The sequence below is a fragment of the Vitis vinifera genome, chromosome 10 (genome assembly GCF_030704535.1).
Source record: "Vitis vinifera cultivar Pinot Noir 40024 chromosome 10, ASM3070453v1".
NCBI lineage: Eukaryota > Viridiplantae > Streptophyta > Magnoliopsida > Vitales > Vitaceae > Vitis > Vitis vinifera.
The window spans coordinates 8,607,202-8,634,000 of NC_081814.1; the positions used below are offsets into that span (position 1 = coordinate 8,607,202).

Consider the following 26,799-nt stretch of genomic DNA (forward strand, 5'->3'; position numbering starts at 1 on the left):
ATATATATATATATATATATATATATATATATATATATATATATATATATATATATATGAAAAAATAATCATTTTTATTATATAATTATAAAACTTATTTTTTTCTTCATAAAATTAAAAATTATAATAAAAATATAAAAAGGTAAAAAAAACAATAAATGATATTTTGAAAATATTTTTTGAAAGTATTTTTGTTTTAAATAGTAAATTTAAATAACAAATTATATATAATTGTAAGGGTTAAACCCAAAATTTTGATTTAAAATTTAAATATCAATAATTACAATAAATGTGAGACTCATGTATCATAAATGTATTGACAAATCAAGTGAAGTGCTTTAAATGCTTTGAATTTTAAAAGTTTTAGTTAAATGACAGTTTTGGTATATTAAACCTATTAAAATCCTTCCCAAGAATTATTAAAAGATACCACATTTCTAATAATTGTTCGGTCCAATCCATCATTTGTGGTAATTCTCTACTATTTAAATGGGTAGGAGGTTGTTGTCATTGCGATTAAAGTCAAGATTCCATTGCTTTTAATGTACATGTTATGGTTGCAATATCTTTGGGAGACGTACTTTTGAGCCAAACAGTAAGACCTGTCCATTGAGTACGGGTGATGTAAATATATAAAATGGGTCTCAATTCAAGTATAGAAGAAACAACTCAAACTTAATCTTTTAATTACTGTTTTTGAAAAACAATTCTAAATAATAGTATTTTTAAAATAATTTTTAAAAATAATTTTTTAATTTTTATAAAATAAAATCTGTTTAAAAATCTAAAATATTTTTAACTTATTTTTTAATATTTTTAAAATTAACTTTTATATCTAATATTTTATTTTTAATTATTCTATATATTCATATAATTATTTCTTAAAATAGTTATTAGAAAATAAGTGAAAATAAAAAAATAAAAAATTAAAAGGTATTTTTTGAAAAGAATAAAAAATAAAAAATAATTTTTAATTATTAAATGTGTTTTCTGTATTTTTACTTTTGGAGAAGTGAAAACTGTTTCTAAAAACAATTCCAAACATACCTTTACTACTCCACTCAACTTTCTCCGCCATCGGTCTGACTACTGGACAAATTAGAAAGTCTTAGTCAAGGTTGGCTACACTGGGACATAATTTCCCCACGATATTAAATTGGTCTCCAGCGCCAGGATTTATTGTTTTCATTTTCTCATTAGGATCTTACACACCTCTGCAAACGAAGTGAGCTAGCTCAAGGAGTTTGAGGAGGAGGAGGAGATCATATATCATATATGGCTACTTTTCCAGATATTCAGAAGCCTCTCTTCTTCGCTTTCATTCTCATATGGCTCATACTGATGTGCTTTGGCTCCAAAGCCCAAGGTGGTCGGCTTCCTGACGATGAAGGTAAGAGATCAAACTTGGTCGATCCTCTTTTTTCCGACTGTCTTCCACCTCACATTATTTTCTTTATATAGTTGCATGGCTGCTCCCCCATGTTTGCCTCTTAGAAATTATCAAGAAAAGAACAATATTTTAAGACCATAAAAAAAAATATATATATGTGAAGAAGAAAATATTAAGGTTTCCTCAAATTTTTTTGTGAACAACCCTATAAAAGAAAAATATTAAGGTTCCTCCCTGTTTTCTTTACCTCAAATTTTAGAAACCAAACATACCTAAATCTATTATTCTATTCTTTGAACTATTTTTCCCAAAACAAGAGAAAGAAATAATCACAAAAAAATGTCATCAAATCCACCAGACAAATAATTTAAATGTTATTTTATATATACATATAAGGATTACAATGAGTTGGGTTTTTTTTTAGTACCCGCTCATAATGAGAAGAGTTTAGAATAAAGATAAACGGATTCAGGATGAGTTTGGAAAGTTTAAAAATGACGGGATGGGTTCCGAGAAAGTTCATGTATGACTTTGTTCTACCTGATTATATGTAATTTTAAATAAAAATTTATTTTAATTGATTTTTTTTCTATTTTTCAACTTTTTAAATATAAATAAAATATTAATTTTTATAAAAATAAATTTAAATATTTATAATATTTTTTATTTATAAATCATATTTATTTTTAATAAAATTTTAAAACTAAAAATATTGAAAAATTTTAAATAGGGCAGGGTAAGTATGATATGATAATTTTCTATATTTGTCTCCACCATTTATTTATTTTTTTTTTTTTATGGGAATGAAAATAAATATAAATAAATTGGGATGAGGTGACTTGTCCCAAACCCGTTACCATCCTTATACATAAGCATAACTAAGATGCTATGAAATAAATTACTATAAAAAAATTTAATATTAAATTTGGATTATTTTTTTTTGTTTTTAAATAGAAAGTCTTACACAAAATATTGGAATTCTTAAAACACTTTTTAAAATTTAGAGAAGTAAAAAATTTTACCGTAATAAATTTTTGAAATTTTGAAAAGATTTTCTAAAGGTAGAAAGTAAATTTCTTTCTTTCATTTTTTTTTTAAATATTTTATAAGAGTTCTTTATTTTGTATAGAAGTTTTTATTTTAGAAATAAAAAATAAGAAGTACATCCAAACGCCACCACACCCTAATTATGAACCTTAATCAAATGAATTATATATGCAACATATTAAATCTGAGTTGTGAGATTTTTGTGCAATGGAAGCTACATGTACTACAAGAACGAAGACATGAGGTTGAGGTTGAGGGTGCTCTTCTTGAAGAGTTCAGGCCCAAGCCCAACCTAATAGTTTCTCAGAGGCTTTAGATCACAGCCCCATATCCACTGGCCCCAAGGGCCCAAGGGCCCAAGGGCCCAAGACCCCAAGACAAAGCGCATGCCCTTTGGATTGGCCCAAATGATATCCATATCCTAGGAGCTTAAAAATACCAACAATCTCCGAAGATAAGAAGGCTAAGTGCCCACTAGGCCCAAAGACCTAGAGGAAGCCATTTTTCACTATAATGATGCTAACTTCTTTTTGAATTCTTTTTTAAAAGTATATGCCCTTCAAAAAAATCACCAAAACATATACCTAGTGTTAATTGATTTTAAAATAAAATCTTTTAACTTTTAAAAGTCACTCTATACGAACGGTGTAAAATATTGAAATTGAACCGATATAGTTGATTGATGTTAGAATCAAAATTGAATCAATCCTTTAGTGATAATAGATTTTTTTAAGCTTAATTTCCTTCGATTTATATCATTAGCTCAATGCAAGTAAATATAAAAATTATACAAATTTGAGTTTGAAGTTCAACATATTTAAATTTTCTAACTTAAAATATAATGATTGTATTTAAAAAATAATTTGGTTACTGTTTAATAATAATAAATTATTGTAATAGTGTAAAACAAAATATAATAAAATATTGAATAAAGAGATTAAAATCTTAAAATATTGGTTTGGTTCTTGTTTTTATGGATTATGAAACAAAAGAACTGAAAATGGAATCGATAAATTTGGTTTTCAAAATTCCTAACAAACTTTTATAGTTATTGAAAATCAAATAAATTTAATCGGTTTTGATTGTATTGGCTCGATATTATCAATTTTCGGTCTTTACTCAAGCGTATATGCATGTGGGAAATATAAGTATATATATATATATATATATAGCTTTGGGATTAACGACTAACTCCTACTATATATTGATGTGTGCAGTGGAGGCTCTCCATGAAATAGCAGAACAAGTGGGGAAAAAAGATTGGGACTTCAGCCTAAACCCTTGTGATGGCAACGCCAACTGGTCAACACCTAAAAGGAAGGAAATGCCCTTGTATAACAATACTCTCACCTGCAATTGCTCCTATCCCAACGGTCAATGCCACGTCGTTCAGATGTATGCTACCTTCCCTGATTTATACATATGTCTATCTACATATTTGAAGTTTAACAGTCACCATTATGATTTCTGCAAGTATATTCAATGGTGCCATGTTTCTAATTATCTGTATATCATTTTATTTTTGTGGGGTGGGGGTGGGGGTGGGGGTGGGGGTGGGGTGGGGATGGGGATGGTTTGTTATGAGAACATACCAAAAATAGTATTAAATCAAGCATGATTAAACCCCGTCTAGCCTTGGTGGATTATTTGAACTCTCAACCCTTTTAACTGAGATTATTCACAAGCCCTTTTGTAGTCAGTCATTCACTTATACAAAATATACAGTTAGTTTTGTGACTTTTGTCTATGTAGCCAGTTTGGTCTTGCCACTTGAAAGAGGAGAAACAAATCATCTGCCATCCATAAAAAAAATCCAAGTACTAGAGTTTTTTTCCCCCAATGCTTGTATCTTTCCAGTTGCTCATTGCTTACATACGGTACCTACTACCTATTTGAGAGCTTTGTCATTGGTATGCCTTAGAGGATATATATTCTCCTCTCCTTACTTTAAGGTCAGTCAATCTACAAAATCTATCATAGTCATTATATCCCAATTGACAAGAAGTTTGACAATCTTTATTATTCATTACTGTGCCATTTAGGATTTTGGGGGTGCTTCAATGGTTTAGAAGGTCTATGGAGATATGTTCACTTCCTGAACAACATCCATGATCTTCTATTAGTTGATCTAAAACGATTAGAAAATTCTCTTGAAGAAAAACAGGGTCATTATGTTTTTCTTTTAATGCAAAATGACTTTTTGAGTTAGATGTGGGGTGCTTGCATACACATACATATAGTTTAGATATACATGTATATAAGCATGTATACAGTGGGTGACAAATAAAGAAGCTCAAGCCATCAACTACTAAAATATTATCCTCCTCATTACTTAAACACTTGTAGTATGGTATACATATATATATGAATCTATTATGTACATGTATAGTGTTTTCATAGTGCCATGGACCACAAAGTATACTGAAGTTCTCAATCTAACTTTGGACTACATTCTCATGGTTCACATGCTTCGGGGCTTCTAATTTTGATGTTCCTCTATTTTATGAGCTACTGAATTATGGATTTCTTACTGTTTCTTAATTTGTATTTGCACTTACATAACTCTATTACATGTTTTAATATAAGCAGTTCGCACATGAATAGTTTCTTATTAAGTGTTTTTCTTCACTTTACTCGTGCCTACTAACAAAACATGACATTTGGGAATTTACCAAACCAAAACTCGAATTCTATGGACATGTATTACCTTGTTTCTTTGTCAAACAGATTTCTCAAAGGGCAGGATCTTGCTGGTGTGCTTCCCCCCTCTCTGGAAAAACTGCCTTACCTTAAGATGATGTAAGAAATGCTTCTATAAATATGTATGTTTCTCAAAACTTAAATTTCAAACTTTCATTGTTGTGACATTTTTTTTCTCGTCTATAGTGATTTCACTAGGAACTATCTTAGTGGTAACATACCGCATGAATGGGCTTCTATGCAATTAGAATATCTGTGAGACACTTCTGCACTTCATCTTTAAGGTTAACCTGTAGATGATCTTTATAAGATTGATAGAGTGAACTATTCTTGCAGGTCACTTACTGTGAACAGATTATCGGGACCAATACCTAGCTTCTTGGGAAATATTACTACTCTGAGATATATGTATGTAGTGACATTCATTTTATCTCAACAACCCCATTTTCTTTTCTGGAAAGTGCTTCTTAGTTTGTTTAGGTTTGCTTTTACTGTTATCTTGAAGAAATTGAATTGAATTTTTAGGAGTTTGGAGAGCAACCTATTCTCTGGAACTGTTCCTCACCAGCTTTGGCAACTAGTCAACCTGGAAAATCTGTTGGTCCTTCTGCTCTTATCACTATTCATATTTGGCTATTCATTTCTTGATTATCTGTAATCTTTCAAAATTATTGCAATTTATTTTGGTTTGATCTTCCCTTTGGTGACTAGCATTCTTAACACTAACAATCTCACTGGGGAGTTGCCTCCAACACTTGCTAATCTAACCAAATTAACAGAATTGTAAGATTTCAAAGCCCTTTACAACAATGTAAATGTAAATATTTCATATATGTGATGGAAAAAAGATTAGCTTTTATACAATTACGTTTTTGTCTTTGTGTTGGATCCAATGCAGTCGGATTAGTAGCAACAATTTCACTGGAAAAATACCCAATTTTATTCATAGTTGGAAACAACTTCAGAAATTGTAAGTTTCTTCTCATGTTCTGAAATTTCATGATATTAGAAGTTTTTAGGTGCAATCTTAGTGAATTGGAAATGTGTGGTTAATAGAGAGATCCAAGCAAGTGGTCTTGAAGGGCCCATACCTTTTAGCATTTCTGTCTTGAAGAATTTAACTGAATTGTGAGTTAAACCTTCTTAGTCAATATTTTGTTGAGTTGCTTAATTTTTGCAGCCATTTGCCTTTCACATCATATCATTAAAATAGACTAGGATTTTAATTTTTCTTGATGGGATTCCATGCAGAAGGATTAGTGATTTACCTGGGGAAGGCTCAAATTTTCCATCTCTAGGAAACATGACAGGCATGAAAAGGCTGTAAGTTGTAGTTGCGGTTTAAAAATTCTTTAGGTGCATAATCATTCTCATACTCCTGTATTAGTGCTTATATAGATCAGGTTTACCTTGCAGGATGTTGAAAGGCTGTAATATCTTCGGATCAATCCCCAAAGATTTAGCAAAGATGACAGAACTGCAAATTTTGTAATTCCACAACTAACTTTTTTTTTTCCCGTTGCCTTTCATTTTTGGCAATGCTAGTGAGTCCGCTAGAGTAATGCATTGCTAATATTACAAACTTAATATTACTATGAACTTGTGTGTGTATGCATGGAAGCAAGATGTCAAATACTGTATTTATTTGTTTTCAAAGAATATAAATATAAGTGCAAATGTCTAAGTTAGTTTGAGCAAACAACTATGTAAGGGTTTTTCTTCTTTCATATTTTCTATCATGGTAACTAAAATTGGACACTGAGAAATTATATATTTATCCAAACCTAACTTTTAACTTTGACCTTTTACTATTTGTGACTCTTCTTTCACATGGAGAGAAGGTAATTATTTTCCTGCTCAACCAAAGAGGAAAACAATTGAAAAGGTAAACCACTTTTTTTTTTTTTTTTGGCTATATTGGGAAGGATTCATAGGCTAGAACTTGCCATATGGAGATGCTGACTAAGGGTGCTGGGAAATTTGGACCAAAATTGTGTTTTGGTTTCTACTTTTTAGTTGGGAACATCCTTTGTTGTCCTTTTTTGCTTTGAAAAGCAATTCCTTCCCTCTTGTGCATTTTTCCCCTAAATAAACTTCATTCTCTATGATGAAAAGAACTGGAGGGGAAAAAAGAAGAAAAAGAAAGCTTTTGATTGTGTAGAAACCTTTTTATAAGATAAAATAGCTATTTTAGTAAGATACCGGCACTAGGGACCCTCAGTTCACCTTTATTTTTTCTTTTGAAAAAAAAGAGGTGAGGTTGATTAGTTTTATAATCTTATGGTTGACCTGTTTGTAAGTAATTCCATCATTGAATTATGTCTCTCCTTTTCCTACTTATTTTTCATACTTGTGGCATTTTTTGTTTTCAAATTTATATTGCACTAAATTCAGTAGAAAGATCATTTGACTAAACCTTTATTTTGTTTGCTTAATTATGACATCTGTATTGTTATTTTCTCGCAGAGACCTTAGCTTCAACAAGCTGGAAGGAACTGTTCCAAACCTGGAAGATTTAACAAAAATGGAGCTCATGTAAGCAATTGAAAATCAGGAAAGCATGCTTTTTTTTTCTTTTCTTTTTTTTTTTCTTTTTTTTTTTTCATAGGAGGTCTTCTTGTGGATTGATACACTAAAATATATGTATGATTGTTCCATTCTTGGTAGTTTACCTAGATCATAGAGTTACTAAACTATGACTAAGCTCACACCCGAAAGATGTAGGCTTACCAAGAAGGTTATAATATAGAATGGTATAAGAAACTGAGTTATATGTAGGGAAGGCTTCCTATATATTCATCCTATGGTTTATGCTTTACCCTTACCAAAATTCAGACTACATTTTTCTTCAATATGACTGCATAACATTTTAAGATAGTAACGACTAACATCTCTTAACAATTAAGACACTTTGTCATTTTCTATTTAGGTATTTGACAAGCAACTTGCTTAATGGGCCTATTCCGGACTGGATCAAGAGCAGAGATAATCGCTAGTATGCTTTTAATCCTACATTTTCAATTAATTTGATATGAAATTACTTATTTTTGTGCTTCAATCTCCTATTTCTATATGCCTAAGTTGTACACGGGTATATATATATGAATTCCTCCTCTAGAAAGTGATCCTTCTCTAACCCTTTTGGAGATTAGTATGCAGTAGACCTGTTTTAGCCATTTTCATCCCACCATGTGCAACATATAAAATCATCCCATGTATTCATAGGCGTAACAAGGCATTGCAGAAATTGAAAAAAAAAATGTGCATTTTTTTATTCTCTCCATTGTCTATGCTTTTTTATTGTTTTCACAACACTTTGATTTAGGCTAGGCCAACACCTGAATGGTCATTAGTTCAGTGTACAACATCTAAAAAGTGCAACAGGGACATGGTAGATATATTATAATGCTGATTTAGATGGTGAGGTAGAAGTTCTCAATTCATAAACTTTTTGTCATTATTTTCTCAATTCATAAATTTTTTTTCATTATTGCTGCATATTAGCCAAATCGGTTCATACTGTAGCTATTGAAGAGAAGAACTCATAGAGAAGTTACTCGTATGGGTGCTCCAAAAGCTTCTCATTCTAAAAGAATCTAACTCCTTAGCTCTTAATTTCAAAATTAGGTCAGATTCCCTTCAAGGTTTCATCTGCAAACTTCTAGTTAATCTATCATTGATAATTCTTATAAGAGTTCTTAAAATTTTTGTATGCAGCCAAATTGATATTTCTTATAATAACTTTTCTGAGCCCTCTGTGCCATCTACTTGTGGAGAAAGCTTGTAAGAACTTTTTTTTTCCTGATTTAAACCTTATTGAGCTTGACACAAATATTTTTCTTCATTCACTATCTATTTGGTTGAAAATAACTTTCTGTTATTTTATCAGGAACTTGTTCCGAAGCTTTTCTGAGAGGGGAAAATTGTAAGCTTGTAATTTTTTTTCAAATTAAACTTTGAAGAGTAGTGATATGCAGGTTTGTTAGTTTCCTTGTACAATACTGATGTTTTGTCAAATCTATCCTTCTATATAGAGAACTTGGTAAGTGCCTGAATAGTTTTCCATGTTCCAAAGGTAAATGCCTTAATTATGTTTTATGAATTTATTTCCATGCATGAATTTTAGTTATTTTACTTCTTCTATGTTTTAAACCTATTTGATCATCATTTATATTGTTGTTGTTTTATGAAGATCGGTATTCACTGCATATAAATTGTGGTGGAGAAGGAACCACCATTGGAGACGTAGTCTATGAAGCGGATGACGATTTAGCAGGTCCATCCGAGTTTAACCCCATCAGAGATAATTGGGGTTTTAGTAGCACAGGACACTTTTGGGATCAAAACAGAACCTCAAAGGATTATATAGCACAGAATGTATCCATGCTCAGGATGAATGACTCTGAATTGTACAAAAGAGCACGACTTTCTCCTCTGTCTTTCACTTACTATGGACGCTGCTTAGCAGATGGGAACTATACTGTGAAACTTCATTTTGCAGAGATAGTGATAAGAGACAATAAATCCTTTCACAGTCTTGGAAGACGTATTTTTGATGTTTACATCCAGGTTGTCAATCTTATTATTCCTGCAACTGGAATGTCAAAGAAGACGATTTAAATTCAATTAGTTTATTGCAGGAAAAGCTGGAGTTGAAAGATTTTAACATTGTACAAGCAGCACAAGGGGTTGATAAGGCATTTGTAAAAGAATTTAAAGCAGTTGTAAAGAACAAAACTTTAGAGATCCGATTTCATTGGGCTGGGAAAGGTACAACTGCTGCCCCAAAGAGAGGAACTTATGGTCCTCTCATATCAGCCATTTCTGTAAAAGCTGGTGAGTTGTATGCTCTGTATATATATGGTGAAATATTTGTATTCTTCTTGTCACTCTTATCATATTTGAGTTTGAGATTCTTAGTTTGTTTAACTTGTTCTGCACTTTGTGTAAATAAATAAATATATAAGCATAGTAATACATTACAAGAAACTCCCTTAAATTATGGGAAACAAGGCAAGATTACATTGATATTTGACAAGAGGCCGAATCAATTTGCTGTCTTATTTTCTGCCAGCTAATTTGCTTGTTTGGGATGTGTATTATCCAATTGATGTTTTTTATATTCATATTAACGTTTGAATCAGACGAAATTTTCCGTAATTCATGATAATGCAATCTGACATGTTCTTTTATTTTTTTTGTTATTCTTTGTGTAGATTTTGAGCCTCCTTCTGATGTAAAAAAGAAGATATTCATTGTGGTTGGGGCTGTGGCTGTGGCTTTGGTATTATTCCTTGTTTTTGGTATTCTTTGGTGGAAAGTTTGTTTTGGAGGCAGAATCTCCCGGGAACAAGGTGGTGTAAAACTACTGCACAAACTAAAACTTAAGTATATTTGTTACAGGCATGCTAGCAACCATATAGAATTTTCAATATTTTTATTTCAATTATGGTAATAGATGAATCACCTTTGTTATCGTGTTCTAACATATATCTTAGAAAGATGTGGAAATAGACAAAAGAGGACGAATGGACAACTGATTTCAAAACAATCCAGTTTTGACATTTCTTTAGCTCTGAAGAGGTTTTAGCTCATCACCTGAAGATTTAAATGCCAAAATAATCAGGTTTTGAATAAGTTATATGGAATGCATATCAAATTCAAGAAAAATGATAATTGGAAATTTCATTGTATGGTGTTCCCTAATTTCACCCAATGCTCAATTAAATTGCTGAGCAAGAAGAATTCCGAATTGTATATGAGACTTTAGGTGGAGCAGCTTTTAAGGATTTCTCTGACCTCTCTCTTTTATTTCTTAAAACATATCTGCGAGAAAATGAAGTATTACATTTGCATTTCCTTTGTCTCATTCTTTCAAATGTATTCTAACTAATTATGAGGCATTCAAAGTACTAAAAGAAGCAATGTTAGTACTTTGTGAGACACAAGTTACCATTTTAACTTTTTCCATTGAACAGAATTGAGAGGATTAGATCTGCAAACTGGTTTATTTACCTTGAGACAAATTAAAGCTGCTACCAACAACTTTGATGCTGCAAACAAGATTGGAGAAGGAGGTTTTGGATCAGTCTACAAGGTATTCTACAGGCCCATCAGTTCTTTGGTTAATTCTTAATTTTTAGTTTTGGTCCATGACATATGGACCTAGACCTATGATTCAAGGATCACTTGCACCATGCCAATTCAGGGTACACTATTAGATGGAACCATAATTGCAGTGAAGCAACTTTCTTCGAAATCAAGTCAAGGAAATCGTGAATTTGTAAATGAAATAGGAATGATATCCGGTTTACAACATCCGAATCTTGTAAGATTATATGGATGTTGCATTGAAGGGAATCAACTGCTGTTGGTATATGAATACATGGAGAACAATTGCCTTGCCCGTGCTTTATTTGGTAATAAGCTCTATCTTTGAAATTCATGTTAATTTTTATTTCATTTAAATATATCAATAGTGACAAAAAAAAACTGACTCATTCATTAATAGCTTTGATGAATTCCATTGATTCCGTAATTCTGTTGATTATAGGTGGAGGAGAAATCCAATTGCAATTAGATTGGCCTACCAGGCAAAGGATTTGTATTGGCATAGCAAAAGGTTTGGCTTTCCTGCATGAGGAATCGACACTGAAAATTGTTCATAGAGACATCAAGGCAACCAATGTACTTCTGGATAGGGAGCTTAACCCCAAGATCTCTGACTTTGGTCTGGCCAAGCTTGATGAAGAAGGAAACACCCACATTAGCACTAGAATTGCTGGAACTATGTGAGCTACTGATCTCGTCTTTTTTTCTTTCAGTCCTTTATTAATATGGCTATTTAACTATAGTACAGAGAAGGGATGATGAACATATTACATTTGAATTTTTCCTTCTCCAAATCAATGGCATGAGATAATAGCCAGTAGTTGTTGATCAACTCTGAAATTAGACTGCTGCTCCAATTTAGGCTTAGAAGATGTCAATTGATTAAAACCTCTGCAACCAAAAAAGTTTTCATGTATGGAATTTTTGGCATCAATATCTGGTAGAAACTTGTATACATTAGGTGCTATAATTCAAATGCAAACCTTACTTGCATAGAGGTAATTAGCTAGTCTTTGTGAACAATGTTCATGCTTTGCCAGCTAGTTAAATATAATGATAATGTAATTTAGGATCCTTGAAGGGTGTTTTACAAACTATTATTATTTACTAAATATATAAGATTTTGTTGGAAATTTCCTACATAAAGCTTATTATTGAAGTGGAGCCATAAAACAATGTTTACTGTGCAGAGGATACATGGCACCCGAGTATGCATTATGGGGTTATTTAACCTATAAAGCAGATGTATACAGTTTTGGAGTTGTTGCTTTGGAAATTGTTGCTGGGAAGAACAACATGAAATATAAGCCAAATGAAGATTATGTGTGTCTTCTGGACTGGGTAAGAGAGATCGCTATATGTTTTTTGCATGCATCATATGAAAACAACAGTACAAAACTAGGTTACTTGCTTTGGAACTTGTCCATGTAACCTGCTCAGCAAGCTGTGAGTCATGAGAGACTCAAGTAGGAAGTAGACTGAACTCTGCAAAAGCATCCAACTTGGTTGCTTGAGGCAAGTTCAGAGATCATTAGCCAAACTTTGTTTGCAAGGCTCTAAATTTTTTGGACACTGAGGACTCTCCTCCGTAAAATGTATTGACTCTTTCTTCCTCAATGTTTATTAAAAGAAAAGCCTCTGAAAGATATGAAGTCACACATGAAAAGGCAGATGTTTTTAATTTGGCAATCTGTGAGATGCTAAATAACCTGAGGTTTCACTCTCAGCTGCTCTCATCTCATTTTATGTGTGAATAAATACCATTACCTGTTAATAATAGATGTTTGTGTGTGTTGTATGTGGAAAGATTCAAACTGGTGAAGTGCTTGCAATTTATCTGTGGCACAGAAAGAAAAATATTTAACGGAAAATAGCTAAATTGCAAACCGCTGTATGGACACTACTCACTGTTGGACCCAGTATTCTGTGGAAGACAATGGTGCAGTGACCGGTTGCATGTAGTTCACTTCCATTTTTCTTTCATTCTTCTTTTGGTCTTGTTTGTTTTGGGCATTTCCTGGTTTATGAACTTCTAAATTTGAATCTGAGTGCATGAATGGAGGTTGATATTGTTTTATCCAAGTTTCATATTTCTTTTGCTGACCTGTTCCTTCACATTTCCACTACCCTCTTTCTGCATCTTGAAGGCATTTGTTTTACAACAAAAAGGAAATTTAATGGAGCTTGTGGATCCAAAGTTAGGGGCTGATCTCAACAAGGAAGAGGCAAAAATAATGATTAAAGTAGCTTTACTTTGCACCAATCCATCCCCGGCACTCAGGCCTACCATGTCTGCTGTAGTGAGCATGCTGAAAGGACAAACTGTTGTTCCAGAAGTACTGATCATGGATCCGAGTTCTTATAGTGATCACTTGAAGTTCAATGCTCTCAGAGGTCAGTATGATCAGATGCAACTTGAGAGCCATAGTGTCAGTGGGCCACTCAACAAGTCATTGGATTCAACAACGAAGGGATCTTCCTCCACATCTTCTCAGGATCTATATCAAATCAATCTTGACTCGCATTAATTTCCTCATGGTGAGAGAGTTTGCTTGGTAATTACCATTTCATAAGAACTATATTATTCTTGGAAATTCTAGCTTCATTCTGGAAGTAAAATGTAATCCAGCTGTAGCTTTCAATTTCAAGTGCTTTGAAATTGCGGGTTGAGCAGTGCATTAGTTATGCAGCATTAGGTTTCACTACTTGCATATTGCCAACAGTACTTTAGAGCTCCATTCTGTGAAGCTGAACATATGAAATGGAAATGTAGTAATTTCTTTCAATTTTTGGAATTGTGGCATTGATTTTATGTTCAAGCACGATATTATTAGCCTAGGCTGTGTGCTCCAGATGAGTTTGGCTGTGCATCTATTACTAAAAGGTAGATGAGCACTCCTGGAATTGAAGAATTCTGACTATTTTGATAATGCAGTAGTTGTTCAGACATGTAAATTCTCATTTTCTTGTGACTGAGATGATCAGAGGAATGGTAAATAAACTAAATCATAGATCTTAATTTGAATCTATCGTATTAGAGTCAACACTAGAAACTGAGATATTTACATGCTATTTGAATAGTATAGGTGAAACATCTGAGAATTCTGGTTGGTGAATTATACTGGATCAAAAGTTGGAAAGGTTTTACAGAGTTGAACATATATATAAGTCAATCACATGTAACAACCCCATATAACAGCCACTTCACATCTAATCAATCCATGCATTAACTGACCTACCCTCTAGCTTCCTCTAATTAAACCAACACAGTTAAATACATGGCATCGTCGACTTTGGCTCATGAGTGAAAAAGGAATGAAGGTATTGATGGAAATTGGAAGAATGTCTGAATTCAGATTTGTAGAGTGAAAAGAGAATGGAGGTATTGATGAAGATTTGTTGATCATCCAAGACTGTTAAGCCTACAAGTCATTATTTTCCTTTGCATTATTTGTTATCAACTGCTAATGGTGAACCTAGGTCTTATAAAGAAGCTTTACAAGTACATACTAGAGAAAAGTGGGAGCAAGCTATGGATGCCGAGATGCAGTTTCTTTTATCAAATCAAACTTAAGGATTTGATTGAATTACCCACTGATAAGTGTCTATAGATTGAAGAAGGAACATGATAGCTCCAAGAAATACAAAGTTGGACTAGTGGTGAAAGGTTTCTAGCCAAGAGAAGGTATTGATTACTATGAATTTTTCTCTTCTATTGTCAAACTTGTAACCATTTCATCAGTTTTTTAGTATCATGGAAACAAAGAATTTACATTTGGAATGGTTGGATGTGAAAACTGCATTTCTTTACGGGGATCTGCATGAACCAAAAGATTATGTTTTGAGTGGAAAAGAAAATATGGTTTTGTAAGCTTAAGAAAAGCTCGTACAGGTTGAAGCAAGGTCCGAAGCAATGGTACAAGGAGTCCCATGGCTTTTATCAAGAATGGGTTTAGCAGATGTCATGCAAATCATTATTGCTACTTCAAGAAACTTCACTCTTCTTATTTGATTCTGCTACTATGTGCGGATGACACGCTTGTTGCAAGCTCAAGCATGAATGAGATCTTCATACTCAAGGAGTAATTATTAAGGAGTTTCTAATGAAGGATTTAAGGGCTGCTAATCAAATCCTTGGTATGAGAACCAACAGGCACCATGTGAACAAGAAATTGAAATTATCACTAGCTGAATACATTGTCATGATGCATAAGAAATTTAATATGAGAGGATCTAAACTAGTCAACATTCCTTTAACAAGTCATTTTTAGCTTTCAAAGGGACAATGTGCAGAAACACAAGCTGATCGTGACTACATGGCAGAGTTCTCTATGCCTCAACTATTGATAGCTTAATGAATGTCGTGATCTATACAAGACTACATTGCTCGAGGTGTAGGTGTTGTTAGTAGATTCATGAGCAGTCCTGAAAGGGAGCAAGAAGAAGTGATTAAATGAATATTTCAAGATCCTAAAGATAATACTAATCTTGTTCTGTTTGTGGAGAATCATACATTCATTTATATGATTATGTTGATGCAAATTTAGTAGGAGATATTGATACTAGAAAAAACAACATAAGACAAACAATCAATTGGGATCTCAATTACAAAAGCTTGTTACTATTTCTACAATGGAAACATAATATATGGTTGCAACAAAGGCATGCATGCAAGAAGATGATTTGCTACAAAATCTAATAAAAGAGTTGGGAAAGTGACAAAAAGATTACAAGTTATGTAAATGACAAACCCCAATCAGAACCATGCAAATACCTTGACAAAAAGTGGTACCTACCATTGAAAACTTGAAGCTTTGTTATCTTTAGATGTAGAAGGTGGAGCTAAAATTCAAGTTCTTTGCACATGCCTTAGTTTTCAAGCTACTTTGAATCTTCTTTGAAATGAGGGATTGTTAAATGTGGAATGTGATTAGTTGGGTGTCTTAACAAATTTACTCAATAAAACCATGTCTTATTTTTATTTAACTATAAGTATAGGCGTGGTTGTATGGAGCAGTGACATGCTACTTTGACTAACGATGTTTGTCATCGTTTATAAAGCCTTGTACCTAACTTCATAGATTTAAAAATTGCATAAAACAAGAAGAAAGGATAATTAATTGAAATGAATACTTAAAGAAAATTAACTTATTTTCAACATATATATATATATATATATATATATATAGATCAGACTTGATCCTCTCCTTTTTTCTTTTTTTTTTTGGTGAAATTAAATGGATAGTGAGATGATGGATCTTGAGGCTTGTGAGGTTGATGATGGAGATAAAAATTTTGAGTAAAAGGGATAAAATATCATGATGTATGGGGGTGTAGAACTGCTTCTCACCCCTTGGAAACATTGATGTATGGTGATGTAATTGGGGGCCATGCATGGAGTGCCTTCCACCTCACATTAATTTCCTTTCCCTTTATAGTAAGCAAGTTTAAAAATATAATTTGTCACGTGTTTTGGAATAACGTTTTTTGAGAGTCGATTTTATAAACCAATTTTCTTTCTTTCTTCTTTTTCTAGGACATCGTCTTTTGGAAAGACAAATTTTTCATTTTTATTTTCAAATTTTAACAAAAATCATCTATTAGATAAATGATTTTAGACTAATTTAATTGCTAATCCAAAGTTGTGTCTTTTAAAGGCATATTCTTAAGCCAATTTTCTTATCAAATTTTTTTTGAAGAAAACATCTCTTGAATGGACAATTTCTCCGCACATGCAAAAAAAAAAAAAAAAAAAGTAAAAGCACGCGTCAAAAGTTTTTTGCAAAAATCATCTCTTACACAAACAATTTTTCCAAAGGTCATATTGCAAAGTGAAGTGCAAGAAAATAAGTCATGCTATGAAGAAGTGATTTTCTCCAAAATTGTTTCTTAGAAAAAAAAAACTATTTTCTTTTTTATTCCAACGATTTTCTAAATTTGAAAATTATCACAGTAATTTAAAATTATTTAAAAAAAAATTATTTCCCTCTATTTTTATTAATAAAAATGAATTTTTAAATTAAAATATATATAATTTTGAAAATGAAATATTTTATTTCCCTCAATGGTTTTTTCGTAATAAAAAAGGATGAACCATTATTTTAATAAGTAATGTTGGAGCCAAATGAGCATTTTAGAAAAGTTAAGACCATGAAAAAAATGTGAAGTAAAAAATATTACGAAAATATGAGAGAAAAAAACTCTTTTATTTCCTTATATTTTTCCTTTTTATTTTTTTATCTTAAATTTTTGAAACCAAACATACTTAAATTTATTAATCTTGGAACTATTTATTCCATACAAAAAATAATAATAATATTGGACATCGATTGAACAAAAATATTATTTTATATACATATCAATACGAAGAAATTAAGTGCATATTCGGATATATTTCTTTTTTATTGTTTTTGAAAATAGAAAGTGTCTTATATAGAAAGTAGGAACATATTTTGTGTACTTGAAAACAGTCTTTAAAGTTTTTAAAAAATCTAAGGAAAAAAAAAAATTACATTCACAAATTTTTAACAGTTTAAAAGAAATTTTAAGAAACACAAAATAAATTTCTGAAAGTTTTTAGTTATGTTTGGTTCCCAAGTCCCACCCCAATGGTTGTTCAGAAGCTTTGGATCAGAACCTCATATCCACTGGCCCCAAAGCCCCTAACAACAATTTCGCAACAAGACAAAGCCCATGTCCCTTAGGTTGAAGTTGAGCCCATCAGAGTCCAAGAGAGGCCCAAACTGAATCCATGTCCTAACTCCTAAGGGCTTAAAAATACCAACAATCTCCAAAGACAACAAGGCTGATTGCCCACTAGGCCCAAACGCCTAGAGGCTAGAGGAAGCCATTGTTTGGAAAGGTTTTCACATTTGGTACATGAAGCAAAGTTGAAAGGCATGATTTTAAAGCGAAAATCTTATTATCAATGTTGAGAAACATTTTTTTTAATATAAAATAACTTCTGAAAATGAATATAAAAATAATTTTCACTGTAAAGCTATAAGGGCAACCTGTCACAAAGTAAAACACCACTTCCAATAATTTCGCAAAAACTGGGTATGGCATGTATTATAGTTTTGGGATTCACGACCAAATCCGGCTCTATGTATTGATGGGTGCAGTAGAGGCTCTCCATGAAATAGCAGAACAAGTGGGGAAAAAGGATTGGAACTTCACCCTCAACCCTTGTGATGGCAACTCCAACAGGTCAACACCTTACAGGAAGGAGATGCCATTGCAGAACAATACTCTCTCCTGCAATTGCTCCTATCCCAACGGTCAATGCCATGTCGTTCAGATGTATGATTCCTTCCCTGGTTATATATATGTCTATATATTTGAAGTTTAACAGTTACCATTCTGATTTTTTGCAAGTATATTCAATGCTGCCATGTTTCTAACTATGTGTATATCATTTTATTTTTGTGGGGTGCGGGTGGGGATGGGGATGGTTGGTTATGAGAACATACCAAAAATACAGTATTAAATCAAGCATGATGAAACCCCATTTTACCTTGGTGGGTTGTTTGAACTCCCAACCCTTTTAATTAGACATTGACAAGCCCCTTTGTAGCCAGTTATTCACTGTGAAAAATATGCATTTAGTTTTGTGACTTTTGTCTATGTAGCCGGTTTGGTCTTGCCACTTGGAAGAGCTTTACTAATTAGACAGTATGGTACTACTGATATCACTATCTCTGAGATTAAGCTCTTGTTAATAAGATGCAAGTATATGAATTTCCTTGATTTGAACAAGATTATTTGACATATGCTGTACAAAAACAAACTCGAGAAACAAATTATTTCCATCCCATAAAAAAAATCCAAGTACTAGATTTTCCCCCCAATGATGTTATCTTTCCAATTGTTTATTTTCTTTTATAAGGTAGTTTGGCCTAGCCTACTTTGAGTACTACTTTTATGGTGAAAATTGACTTTCATTGATGATGAATAATTGAGATTACATAGGGATATATGCACAGTTGGTAGTATATTTTAGGAAACCACATATTCTGTCTAGGCATAACTTTAAGGTCTATGACAACCTATATATTTACAAAATCACTACCATTTAGGATAGAATACACACCAGAAAAGATGGAAAATTATAGAGAATGAATTTTTCTAAGATTAAGTAGCATTTCAACACTTCCCCTCAAACAAATGCAAAGATATTTCGCATACCAAGCTTGCCCAATGCTTGATAGACCCTTAGTGAAAAGGTCAGTCAGTTTCTTAGTTGAAGCAACATAAGGAGTATAGATTTGCCCTCTGTCCATTTTTTCTTTGATTAAGTGTTTGTCAATTTCTACGTGTTTGGTTTTATCATGATGCATGGGATTATGTGCTATGTTTATGGCAGTTTTGTTGCCACAATATACCAGCATAGGCACCTAAGTCTTGAAATTAATATCTGTAAGCACTATCTTAATCCAAATTAAATCACAAATCCCTTAGGCCATTTCCTTGAATTCAACCTTTGCACTCAGCCAAGCCACCACTAACTACTTCTTACTCCTGCAAGTGACAAGACTACCTCCAAGTAGAGTACAATACCCTGTAGTTAAGGATCTTGACTGGTTTACATCAATATAGGCCTCTAAACAAAGATTTCCATTATTCTAGTACAAAATTCTCTTACCCAAAGAAGAATTGAGATATTTGAGAATTCTATACACAACTTCCAAGTGAGATTTTAGTGGAGAATGGATGAATTGGCTCACCACACTAAATGCATATGCAATTCATATTTGGTGTGTGAGAGATAAATGAGTTTCCCCACCATTCTCTAAAAGTTTCCTCAGTTAAATCCTCATTTATGTCCCTAATGTTACGATTGGCCTTAATTGGTGTTTCTACTGACTTACACCCTAGTAATCCTTTTTTTTTTTAGTAAATCACTCACACATTTTTGTTGGGATATAAAAATACCCTCTTTTGAACTTGTTACCTTCCTAGGAAGTATCTAAGACTTCCTAGATCTTTAATTTTAAATTTAGTTGCCAAATAAGATTTCAGTTTTCCAATCTCAATTAAATCATTTCCAATAACCACATTATCATCTATGTATACAATTAAGGCAAATACCTTTCCACGAGTAGAATGTTTGATAAATAATGTGTGATCACCTTGACTTTGTTTGGAGCCTTTTCTCACCATGGACATGGTAATCCTTCCAAACTAGGCACTTGATGATTGTTTAAGCCCATATAGAGATCCTTTAACCTGCTCATTTTATTACCCTATCTTCTTGGAGAAAAACCAAGGGTAACATCCATATTTAAGTGATGTTGGAATTTTGAATAAATTCATTGGAAGAGAAAAGAATTATGTAAGAAAATGGGCCTTTGGAATCATTTTGATTTAACATAGAGGAGTCAAAGGAAGGTTCAAGTTCAAGATCCCACCACCTATCTTCCATATCATCTTTCTCCCCTTGAAGATAGATGTTTCCATAAAAGAATTGGTTTTCCACAAAAGTTACATCCCTTGTAACATATATAAATATTTTGTGGTTGGATGGTAATGTTTGTAACCTTCTTGTGTGGATGAGTAGCCTTAAAAAATGCAACGAACTACTCAAGAGTCAAGTGTCGAGTTTCTCTCTTTAATGGTTATGAACATAGACATAGGAGACATTTGACTATCTTTGGAGGCAATTTACCAAATCCCTAAAAATTAGGAAACAAAAAGTGGAGTTTTTCTATGGGGATTTGAAATTGAGGGTCCTAGTAGGCATCCTATTTATCAAGTAGGTGGCTATCAAAATGACTTCTCCCCAATGTGTTTTTGGTTTATTTCAAAAAGTAGAGTACAGGCAACTTCTAATAAATGTTTATTTTTCCCTTTGTTAACCCCATTTTGTTGGGATGTGTCAACACATGATGAGTGGTGATTATACCCTCATTTTGAAGATAATCAATCAATTTTTGGTTCAAATACTCCCTCCCATTATCTATATTGAGAGTATGGTTTTTAACTCCAAATTGGTTCTAGATAAAATTATGAAAAGATGCAAAAAAATAGATGATATTTCAGATTTTGATTTCATAAGATATACCCTAGTAGAATGAGCATAATCATTATAAATGTAACAAACCATTGTGACCCAAAAATATTGATGAGATGAGATGGACCATAGAAATCAGAATGTATCAAAAAAATGAGGAAAATTATTTGAAGCATTTATTTGAAAAGGTATGCAACGATGTTTCGCAAGTTCACAACTTTCACAATGCAAATCCTTGACATCAATATTGCAAAGGAAAGAGTTTTTTTTGAACTAAAAAGGAGGAATGAACTATGCATCTAAGGATTGAGAACATGTAAGATAGGTTGGGAACATGTAAGACAGGTTTCAAAACTAAGGATTGAGTTATTTGGATTGTTCCTTTAACAACAATGGGGGAAAATGACTGATTACTACTCAAAAAGTGTTATTTTATAGCTTGTAATTAACTCTTTTAAACACTTTTGAGTAGTAGTTATTACCTTTTGACTCAATTGGCATGTTAAGGACCCTTGCAATAGTTTCTAATCAAATTGTGTTAAGTTTTGGTGTTTTTGATAGCTTTTTGATCACCAAAGCAATTTAAGATGGGGGAGAGCTTTATATAATCAATGGCAAAGCAAATGAAAGCTCATTTACATGAAGAATCCAAGCTTTGGAGCTTCGTAGTTCTTTGCCAAAGCCAATCAAGGATGCAAGGAGGAAAAACAGAGGAGTCTAACATGAAGAATTCAAGAGGACAGCAACTGTTGGACACATTTCGAGTACTTCCTAGAGTCCATTTCATGCATACTATATGTCGTTTCGAAGCTCGGGAAGTCAGAAGTCCAACACTTCAAACGGTGCGCGAATTGGAGTTGAAACGAAGAAGTTATGGCCATTTGAAGACAACCGCTTCAAGCTGTGCGAAAATTTCGCAACTGCAAAATTAGCTGCAAAATCAACCTTTCGTTGCGAAAATTTCGCAAGGTGTTTCGCAGCTGCAAAACCACCTGCAAGCGCACGTGTGCCACTTTGCAAGTTGAAACTCCATCTTCGCAGCTACGAACCATGTTGCGAAATCCACCTGTGTAATCTCAGATATTTGCCACCGACTAAGTTAGATTTTTTCTCAAGATATTTTGTGTAAATTTCTATTTTCTCCTTGTAATAAGCTAAAGATATTATTGGGATATTTATTAGAAAATATCTTCTATATATATCTTTGAACCAATGTAAAGAAAATATGATAGATCCAATATATGTAATCCGACGAGAGGAGGATAAAAGTAAGAAATATATCTACAAAGCACTTGCTCTGCTTTTCCTTTATATTTTTGTTTTCTCGTTATTTTTATTTCTAGCAAATCAAACTCTGAGGATGTTTCCTCAGAGGATGTGTGGCTAGGTTTTTTGTCTCTTGGAGTGAAGAAAGCCAGGTAAGTTTCCACATGCAAAAATTGGAAGTTTTGTTGTTTTAGCTTTTAATGAAGAGAAAGTGTGACTCGTTAATGGTTTTTATCTTTTTAGTTAACTTAAAACGCCTTGAAATCACCTGGGCCAACACTTGGTAAGGCAAGTGGTCTCTATCCATTGAGATACACTAGTTTATCTCTTGCGAGCCTTTAAGAGATGGTTTAAAGGTAGGATTTTCTAGAATAGCCAACACTTGGTAAGCTTTTGGACTCTAAGGAGACATCCATTAGTTATCTCTTGCGAGCTTTTGAAGGGTAATCCCAGGTTAAGGATTACCTTGAATGGCAAATGTTAGGTGAGAGGCATGAGTCATTGCAAGATGCATCAGTGAGAGGGAATTAGTGTTTGAACCCATTAAGGGGAAGCATCTGTACCACACCGGTTCGGGAAATAACTATATGTTAAATCCCTAATGCGAGGAAAAGATTCAAGTGACCAGAACTCCCTTTTTGTATAAGGAACCTAAGCCTAGTGATCTGAAATTCCAAGAAACACTTTTCTTTGTAATTAAAATTAGTTACTATTTTTTGTTAGCTTAAAACCAACATTTTCAAACATCTTTATGTTTTCTTTTAAAGCTAACCTTGAAATGAAAAAGTACCAATTCATATTTGAATTAATATCAATTGTGAAGTGAAAGCCCATCCCAGTGAAGGATTCTAAAGTCACTATGCTATGCTAGTTGAGGCTATCCTAGTACATGGTGATATAGGTTATAAATTTTGTTGATTACTCCCGTCTGAGGACCAAACTCAAGGTACACTAGTTGATTAAGCACCAATCAACAGGACATACACCAGCTGGGCATGAATCAATGACCCATTTGCAACTTTAATTTTTTGTTTTTTAGAACAAGTGGTATATACAAAAAACAAATTAGAGAAACTGGTTATATGATCAGAGGCACCTAAATCAATGATCCAGGTATGAGAACAATTCATTTTAGAGGCATTTAAGGCAAAGATACTACTTGTTTGGGCCAAGAACAAGAACCCATGGTTATGTTTTGATTCTCAAACTGCATTACAAAGTTTCTTGAGTCTATCAATGTCATTTTTGTTAAATAAGGCCTTTTGGGATTCCTGAATGAAATTCCTTTGATGAGCCTACCCTGATTTGGCCCCAGTTTTGTTTCCAGTTCCTTGCTAAGCAAATTTGGCTTTAGGTTGTGGTCGTCCATGAAGTTTCTAGCACATTTCCCTAATATGTTGAGGCTTGTTGCTATAGTCACACTAAAGCTTGTCATTGTCTCCATGTTTCCTCCATATGGAGTTGGTTTTGGAAACTGCCAATATAGAATTCTCAAAGGTTGAAATCAAATTTTCTGGTTTCCTAAGCACAACTCCCTTTTGACCTTTTTCTTCTTGAACATAAGCAAAAGCCTCACTTATGGATGTAAGAGGATCCTTGCCCAAAATTCTAGGGTCATTGACAACCTATGTTTACAAGATCACTACCATTTAGGATAGAGTACATACAAGGAGAGACAAAAAGTCATAGAGAATGAGATTTCCTGAGATTAGGAAAATTTATTAAGATTTTTAGGAATTTCATATGGTAGAATTTCAGCATTTCATTGGTATGCCTCAGAGGATGTACTCTAGAAAACTACATCTTCTGTCTAGGCATAATTCTATGAGTCAATGACAACCTATATATTTACAAGATCACTACCATTTAGGATAGAATACATACAAGAAAAAATCGAAAATCATAGAGAATGAGATTCCCTAAGATTAGGAAGATTTCCTAAGATTGTCAGCTAGTTAAATAGAATGATAGTGTAATTTAGGATCCTTGAAGGGTGTTTTACTGCAATAGTCAACTCATAAAGTTATAATTGGTGATGTTACAATTGTGGTAGAGAATTAACTCTTAACATTGTAAAATGCAATCTTTTCGCTTTTAATCATTTTTATCTGCCTTACAACAAGAAGGTCGCTTATATTTTACAAACTAGTTTCATTTTTATAAAGTAAAAAGAATTTTAGCTATATTAATTGCATATATGCAATCCAAATTTTCAATAGAATAGGCTTGATTGGCAATTTGTAGTTAAAATATGATTGATGCTGGGCCTTTTGGACATAAATCTTACTATTTACTAAATATATAAGATTTTTGTTGGACTTTTTGTACATAAAGTTTATTAGCAAGGTGGAGCCATAAGACAATGTTTATTGTGCAGAGGATACATGGCACCAGAGTTGCATTACAGGGTTATTTAACCTATAAAGCAGATGTCTACAGTTTCGGAGCTGTTCCATTGGAAATTGTTGCTGGGAAGAACAACACGAAGTTTAGGCCAAATGAAGAATGTATTTGTCTTCTAGACTGGGTAAGCCGCTAAATGTCTTTTGCATGCATCATATGAAAACAACAGTGCAAAACTAGGTTACTTGCTTTGGAACTTGTCCATTTAACGTGCTCAACGAGCTGTGACCCAAGAGAGACTGAAGTGAGAAGTAAACTGAACTCTAAAAAAAGCATCTGACATGGTCTGTGTTAGGCAAGTCCGATGATCATTTACCAAACTTTGTTTGCAAGGTTCTAAATTTTTAGCTGGACACGGCATACCAGTCATTAGAATAAGATCATCTAGAATTTCAAAGTTGCTAAAATTTGTTGAGAGACTAGTCTACACCAATGTACGAAAAGAGAACTGGTTCCCAATTCTTTGGAGCTCCCCCTTTCGCCTTCAATATTTGTTGAAAGAAAACCCCCAAAAGTTATGAAGTCACATAAGAAAAGGCAGGTGTAATTTGGCAATCCATGAGATGCTAAATAACCTGAGGTCTCACTGTCTGCTGCGGCTCTAATCTTATTTTTATGTGTGTGAAAATAAAAAAAGATCGAATTATTATCTATGTGCATTAAAATTATCATCAGTTAGTTATTTCTGTGTGTTTGTGTATTTGTCCGTGTGTGGTGTATGTGGAAAGATTCAAACTGGTGAAGTTTTTGCAATTTAGCCATGGCACAGAAAGAAAAACATTTAACAGAAAATTGTCAAATTGCAAACCATTGTTTAGAAGGTACTCACTGTTAGACCCAATACTCTATGGAAGACATGGTGCAGTGACTGGTTCCATGTAGACCACTTCCATTTTTCTTTCTGGTCTTGTTTGTCTTGAGCATGTCCTGGTTTATGAACTTTTAAATTTTGATCTGAGTGTCTGAATGGAGTTTGATATGGTTTTATCCGAGTTTCATATTCTTTTTCTGACCTGCTTCTCTACATTTCCACTATCCTCTCTATGCTCTTTAAGGCATTTGTTTTACCACAAAAGGAAATTTAATGGAGCTTGTGGATCCAAAGTTGGGAACTGAGTTCAACAAGAGGCAATAAGGATGATTAAAGTAGCTTTACTCTGCGCCAATCCCTCCCCGGCACTTGGGCCCACCATGTCCGCCATAGTGAGTATGCTGAAAGGACAAACCGTTGCACCAGAACTGACCATGGATCCAGGTATTTATAGTGATGACATGAAGTTCAATGCTCTCAGAGGCCAGTATGATCAGATGCAACTTGAGAGCTATAGTACCAGTGGGCCACTCAACAATGAATGGATCTTTCTCACATCAATCTTAACTCACATTGATTTAGTCATGGTGAGAATTTTCTTGGTGATCTGTTGAAGACTTAATTTAGCTTCATTCTGGAAATAAAAAGTAATCCTGCTATAGTCATGCAGCATTCGGTTTTTGGAACTCCATTCTGATAAACTTTTGCTGTGGTGGCTGTTATTCTTTCCAGAGCCTGGCATCTACAAGGATGATTTGAGATTCAGGTCCCTAAGAGACCTTCATCAGCAGAAGCAAAAGCAGAGTTTTAATGGTGGTACAAATATTTATTTAAGAATTATTATCTTTTTTCGTTAGGAGTAGGGTAAATTAATCTTTTTCTTTGTATTCTTTTGATTGTAGAGCTTTTAAACTCTTGTGTTGTGGGTACTTTTCAAGTGCTTAATTAATTTAAACTAATTAGAATTTTATGGATTTTTAGAGCATTTAATGTTGCATTAAAAAAGGAAAAAGCGAAATGAGTGTATAAAATTAATTAATTAATTTTAAACACATTTTT

The 26,799-nt window shown here is 33.1% G+C and overlaps 1 protein-coding gene across 5 annotated transcripts; it reads left to right on the forward strand.

Annotated features, from left to right (window-relative positions):
• Window positions 1-1,172: 1,172 nt before the first annotated feature.
• On the forward strand, window positions 1,173-24,958 carry LOC100241193 (probable LRR receptor-like serine/threonine-protein kinase At1g07650). Of its 5 annotated transcripts, XM_010657272.3 has the most exons (24): window positions 1,174-1,390; window positions 3,655-3,832; window positions 5,165-5,236; window positions 5,324-5,392; window positions 5,474-5,545; window positions 5,663-5,734; window positions 5,849-5,920; window positions 6,036-6,107; window positions 6,194-6,265; window positions 6,389-6,460; window positions 6,554-6,625; window positions 7,604-7,672; window positions 8,067-8,132; window positions 8,855-8,920; window positions 9,027-9,062; window positions 9,172-9,212; window positions 9,330-9,706; window positions 9,778-9,973; window positions 10,354-10,491; window positions 11,116-11,234; window positions 11,346-11,556; window positions 11,691-11,928; window positions 12,439-12,589; window positions 13,396-14,034. In XM_010657272.3, the coding sequence occupies exons 1-24, from the start codon at window positions 1,276-1,278 to the stop codon at window positions 13,774-13,776; spliced, it is 3,027 nt and encodes a 1,008-aa protein (XP_010655574.1). In that variant the 5' UTR covers window positions 1,174-1,275; the 3' UTR covers window positions 13,777-14,034. The 5 variants fall into 5 exon arrangements, with proteins under 5 accessions (XP_010655579.1, XP_010655574.1, XP_010655575.1 ...); XM_010657277.3 differs by lacking the exons at window positions 12,439-12,589; window positions 13,396-14,034 and adding an exon at window positions 24,904-24,958 and having other exon boundaries at window positions 1,173-1,390; XM_010657273.3 differs by lacking the exon at window positions 8,067-8,132.
• Window positions 24,959-26,799: the final 1,841 nt, after the last annotated feature.

Bases quoted from the DNA above. Each gene is read 5' to 3' on its own strand.
- LOC100241193 (XM_010657272.3), top strand. From the start codon at position 1,276: ATGGCTACTTTTCCAGATATTCAGAAGCCTCTCTTCTTCGCTTTCATT. The intron at 3,833-5,164 runs GTATGCTACCTT...TTTGTCAAACAG, and splicing joins CAATGCCACGTCGTTCAGAT to ATTTCTCAAAGGGCAGGATC. The intron at 5,393-5,473 runs GTGAGACACTTC...CTATTCTTGCAG, and splicing joins TCTATGCAATTAGAATATCT to GTCACTTACTGTGAACAGAT.